General features: G+C 60.0%; 1 protein-coding gene across 1 annotated transcript; it reads right to left on the bottom strand.

Moving 5' to 3' along the window:
* Positions 1–305: 305 nt before the first annotated feature.
* LOC136939551 (uncharacterized) lies at positions 306–1,408 on the bottom strand. Its single transcript, XM_067232174.1, has 2 exons — positions 1,288–1,408; positions 306–988 (listed from the first exon to the last, which is right to left on the bottom strand). Exons 1-2 carry the CDS (start codon positions 1,406–1,408, stop codon positions 306–308), a joined length of 804 nt encoding a protein of 267 aa, XP_067088275.1.
* Positions 1,409–4,863: the final 3,455 nt, after the last annotated feature.

Raw genomic sequence — 4,863 nt, 5'->3', positions numbered from 1 at the left:
CCCCCTTCACCCCCTGGTTAAATATATCCCCATGTACGTCAGCACCCCAGAAAGGTACATCCACCTAAAAATAACAGCGGGGGGGAGGGGGGGGGGGGTGACTGGCCAGGCCAGGCCTGAAGGAGGGGGGCTGGCAGAAGAGGAGGCACAACTTGTTCCGCTTGGCCACCTCCACCGCTCCCTGTCACTCCTCTCGTTGCCCGTGGCGACCGCCCTTTTGCGCGTTTTCCACTGGGGGGTTCTCCATGGTATCGATCGTGAAGGTGCGGTCGGAGGCGGGCTATCCCAGAGTCGTAGCCCTGTTCCTATTGGGGTCTCCCGGCCAGGGGGAGTTTGAGTGGCGGGTGGGGCGTCCAGTGGGTTGAGGGTGTGGAGAGGTACAGGTGGGAGAGGGCCAGGGCTGTTCCACCAGGGGGCTGTTCCACCAGGGGGCTGTTCCACCAGGGGGCTGTTCCACTGGGGGCTGTTCCACGGGGGCTGTTCCACCAGGGGGCTGTTCCACCAGGGGGCTGTTCCACCAGGGGGCTGTTCCACTGGGGGCTGTTCCACCGGGGGGCTGTTCCACCGGGGGGCTGTTCCACCGGGGGGCTGTTCCACCAGGGGGCTGTTCCACCAGGGGGCTGTTCCACTGGGGGCTGTTCCACTGGGGGCTGTTCCACCAGGGGGCTGTTCCACCAAGGGGCTGTTCCACTGGGGGCTGTTCCACCAGGGGGCTGTTCCACGGGGGGCTGTTCCACGGGGGGCTGTTCCACCGGGGGGCTGTTCCACCGGGGGGCTGTTCCACTGGGGGCTGTTCCACGGGGGGGCTGTTCCACCGGGGGGCTGTTCCACCAGGGGGCTGTTCCACCAGGGGGCTGTTCCACTGGGGGCTGTTCCACGGGGGGCTGTTCCACGGGGGGCTGTTCCACCAGGGGGCTGTTCCACGGGGGGCTGTTCCACCAGGGTGCTGTTCCACGGGGGCTGTTCCACCAGGGGGCTGTTCCACTTGCTGGACATCAGAGAAGCACTTAGCACCTGTCAATACGCCAGACACCAGCTGTTCTTTAACAGTAACTTTCTTTCTCTCTCTCTTTCTCACTCTCTCTTTTTCTCTCTTTCTCTCTCTCTTTCTCACTCTCTCTTGTTCTCTCTTTCTCTCTCTCTTTCTCACTCTCTCTTGTTCTCTCTTTCTCTCTCTCTTTCTCACTCTCTCTTGTTCTCTCTTTCTCTCTCTCTTTCTCACTCTCTCTTGTTCTCTCTGTCTCTCTCTCACTCTTTCTCTCTCTCTCTCTTTTATCGGGCTCCTACATTCTGTCAGGCTTAGTGGCAGGCAGAGCAGGTTCCCTCTCTGGGTCGAGTCTCTGCCCCCGGGGCCAATCAGCCTCTCCAAGCCAAGTGGATGCAACCAATCAGGGCTGGCCAAAGCCATGTCTTTGATCTGCGATAGGTTGTCATCCAAGAGCCCTTCATAGTAACCATGGAGTTTTAAATGGCACTGTGACCATGGTGACTGGCCGGGTCATCGGAGAGGTTTTAGGCTGGTATTAGCCCCTGGCTGGGCATTGGAATGGCCCACTAGGGATTCCTAGTGTGTGTGTGTGTGTGTGTGTGTGTTTTGGCCCGTGTGTGGGCATGCTGTGTGTTCAGCAGCTGAGCAGCTTGGTGGTAAACAGTCCGTCCGGTGGGTGTGTGAGGTGTGTGTGTGTGTGTGTGTGTGTGTGTGTGTGTGTGTGTGTGCGCTTCCGCAGGTGTTTATGTGTCGGCCGCTCTGCCCTTGGTGGTGTTGATGCTTCCTGACGCGACGGGTGTGTTGTCGTCCAACTGACCACGCATTCCAAGGGAACAGATCAGGAGGATGTGTCACAACACTCTCTCTCTCTCCTCTCTCTCTCTCTCCCCTCTCTCTCTCTCTCTCTCTCTCTCTCCCCTCTCTCTCTCGCTCTTTATCTCTCTCACACACCCGCCATCTTCCGTCGAATTCGCTAAGTTGTCCCAAGATCTTGATCGTGTTTCGAAAGTCCTCGACTCGCGTCCACTTCGATCCGTCAGCAGTCACATCTGATGGTGTCGATACGCGACAAGCTCGCTTCCAGTAGCTTCCGCCAGACGACCGTGGAGCTCCGTGTCGCCCCCCGGGTGCCGGGCAGACCAGCACGCCCAGCTCCGCCCCCCCAGGCGAGGGGGGCGGAGCTGGGCACAGCCAGGCGGCCTTGATGTCAAGAGTTGGAGATATGTTTGGTGGCGTTTCTGCCTTTATTATTTATGTCTGACAGGAAATGTGGGGAGAGAGAGTGGATGGCACGCGGGAAAAGACCCGGGATGTATTCGAACCCAGCTTTGGCTGCTTTAACACGACTGCCCACGGTTGACGAGTAAATGCCCCGAATTAGTAATCTGCCCCGTCGATCCGGGGGTAAGGATTTCAGAGTCTGTGGGGTGTGACACTGTTGGTGTGAACACGGCTCGAGACAGGAGCGCACGCGCGCGTGCGTGCGTGTCGCCGTCTGTTGCGGCCGGCTTGTTCCGCACGGGGGCCGTGCGCGCGTCTTGACTGCACTAGCCGGTCCGCGCAGCCAGGTTCCCGTGGCGGCTGTGCTTTATCCTTCCTCTTCTGCTGCCCCCCCTTCTACTCCCCCCCCCCTTCTACTCCTCCCCCCCCCCCCTCCCCCCCCCCCCCCCCCCCCGTTTCCCCCACTCCTTGTCCCTCCAGGCAACAGAGAACCGCGCTCGATAGGCTCGGTGCTATTTGCATTAACAAGCCCCCCCTCCCCCCCTCTTTCTCCTCGCAGTGTGGCCTCCCCCCCCCTCCTCCCTCTTTCTCCTCGCAGTGTGCGCTCGCTCTCAGCCACCGTCTCTATATATATCCCCGGCCCCGCCCCTCCCCTGCCTCTTGCCAGCTATTTCCAGCAGCCCAGATCTGGCAGCGGCGGCTCCGGTCTGTTTGGAAACTCTCCTCTCCTCCGTCCTCGCGTACCGCTGCTCTTCCCCCGGCACAGCGGGGAGAGGGGGGTGCGGAAGTTACCTGGGCAAACAAACAAAAACACAAACTTCCCCGGGGGGGGGGGAGGAGAGAGAGGCGGGGAGAAAGGGATCGAGCTCAGCCCCCTTTTCCGTGTGCCGTCTGTTCCGCCGGAGAGGAGACTTCCGACGAGGCTCGTGCCGGCTTTCTCCCGCCTCGGTGAGAAGGAGAGGCCGGCAGGGAGGAGGGGAGAGAGGGGGAACGTGAACGCAGAGCTGCTGCGGTAAGAAGAGGAGGAGGAGGAGAGGGAGACTGACATTCAACACTGTCAGTCGACAACACAACCTCCCCACTGGCCAGCCTGTACTATCTCTACAAGCTCCTAGTGATCTACTTTCAGCTCTCCCTCCCTCCCTCCCTCCCTCGCTCTCTACCCCTCCCTCTCTCTCTCTCTCTCTCTCTCTCTCTCTCTCTCACTCCTCCTCTCACCATGCGCTGATCTCTCTCTCAGCGCTCTGAGCTTTTCGCCAACGCAGTGACGACCAGACACAAAGCAGTCTGTGTTCACTGTGTCGCTCTGACACACACACCCCCCCGCACCCCCCCCGCACACTCGGCTGAAGACTCCCGGACAGGAAGAGTCAGATGAGGATCCCGCTCTGACCGCTCGCGCCTCCAAGCCGTCGTTTTCTCGTCCCCCGGCGGGGTCCGGCTTGTCCCCCTGCCGCGCCGAGAGGGAGGGAGGGAGTGCGGAGAGCGTGTCTGTGTGGATGTTTACCCTCCCCTCGCGTGCCCTGGGAGATTTCACCGCGGTCTGGCCGGCTCTGCGGCTCCGGGTTCTCCGGCTTCGGGGAGGAATTACTCGTCCTTGTTCTCCCGGAGACATCGCAGGGTATTTTTTTTTTCTCTCTTCAGTTTTCTTTTCTTTTTTTTTGCAAGCTTCTTCTACGGTTCTCCAGTGTTCTGTTTCTAATTTTAGAACCATGGAACCTCGGGGGGCGTCCTCCTTCGTCTATTTGCGTCCCGTCGGAGGAGAACTTCTGGAGTCGCCTTTGAAGCGCTGAGCGAGACTTCTCTGCTTTGCTCCAACCCCCCCCCCCCCCCCCCCGCATCTAATCATCCTCTCTCTGTCACTTGGAGACGCTCCGCGTTCTTCCCGCTCGTCTGAGAACTTCTCTCGAGGGTGTTTTTTTTTTTTTCGCCCGCGGCGCGGCGAGGTTGCGCCGGAGTGAGTGGTTTCTACGACGCCGGGGGGGTTGAGAGGACTACGACTCCCTGGTCCGGGCATGCTCTTGCAGCCCACCGTGCCGGGCCTGTCCGCGATGTTGCAGACCATCTACGAGACCGAATCCTGTTTCTCCTCCGACACGGGGCTCTCCGGCAGAGAGCGGCCCCTGGAGCTGCTGACCCAGGGCAGGGGCTCCGCCGTGCCCGACGCCGGTACGTACCGCTGGGGGAGGAGGGGAGGGCAGGGCGGGGGGCAGGGTGGAGGTGTGGCAGGGATGGAGGGAGAGGTAGGTGTTCTAGCGGGGAGCTGAGCTTCTGCATGCACAGACCCAGACCTCCAGAGCCGCCGTTCCCAGAGCAGAGTCTCTCGGGAGGGGAAGATGGATTAGGCTGGGCTGCGGAGGAGTGGAGGGGGACTCGATGGCTACCGGAATGCACCGAGAGGCGTTTCTCTGTAGGGGTTTGGGGTATCTTTTTGGAAAGGAGTGAAAAATGGAAATTGTTATCGCGGAAGAATCGGGCTTTATTGACTTTCTGTTCCGTTCGGCTTGTATCCAATCAGCCAAGCCTGGTATTGGTCGACGTTGTTTGATATTTTGACTTGGAATCCTGGTGTACCTTGTTGCTTGTGTAACACGGCTCATGTCGTTTCGCTACGTTTGTTGACAGGTCTTGTGTCGTGTTGCTGTTGCTTGAAT

The sequence above is a fragment of the Osmerus mordax genome, unplaced genomic scaffold (assembly GCF_038355195.1).
Source record: "Osmerus mordax isolate fOsmMor3 unplaced genomic scaffold, fOsmMor3.pri Scaffold_242, whole genome shotgun sequence".
NCBI lineage: Eukaryota > Metazoa > Chordata > Actinopteri > Osmeriformes > Osmeridae > Osmerus > Osmerus mordax.
Note: the sequence above shows the minus strand (reverse complement) of the source record. Positions and strands in the feature narration are given on the sequence as shown.

Coding starts and splice junctions, on each gene's coding strand:
- LOC136939551 (XM_067232174.1), bottom strand. CDS start 1,408: ATGGCTTTGGCCAGCCCTGATTGGTTGCATCCACTTGGCTTGGAGAGG. Junction 989..1,287: donor GCCACTAAGCCTGACAGAAT/GTAGGAGCCCGA, acceptor TCTGATGTCCAG/CAAGTGGAACAGCCCCCTGG.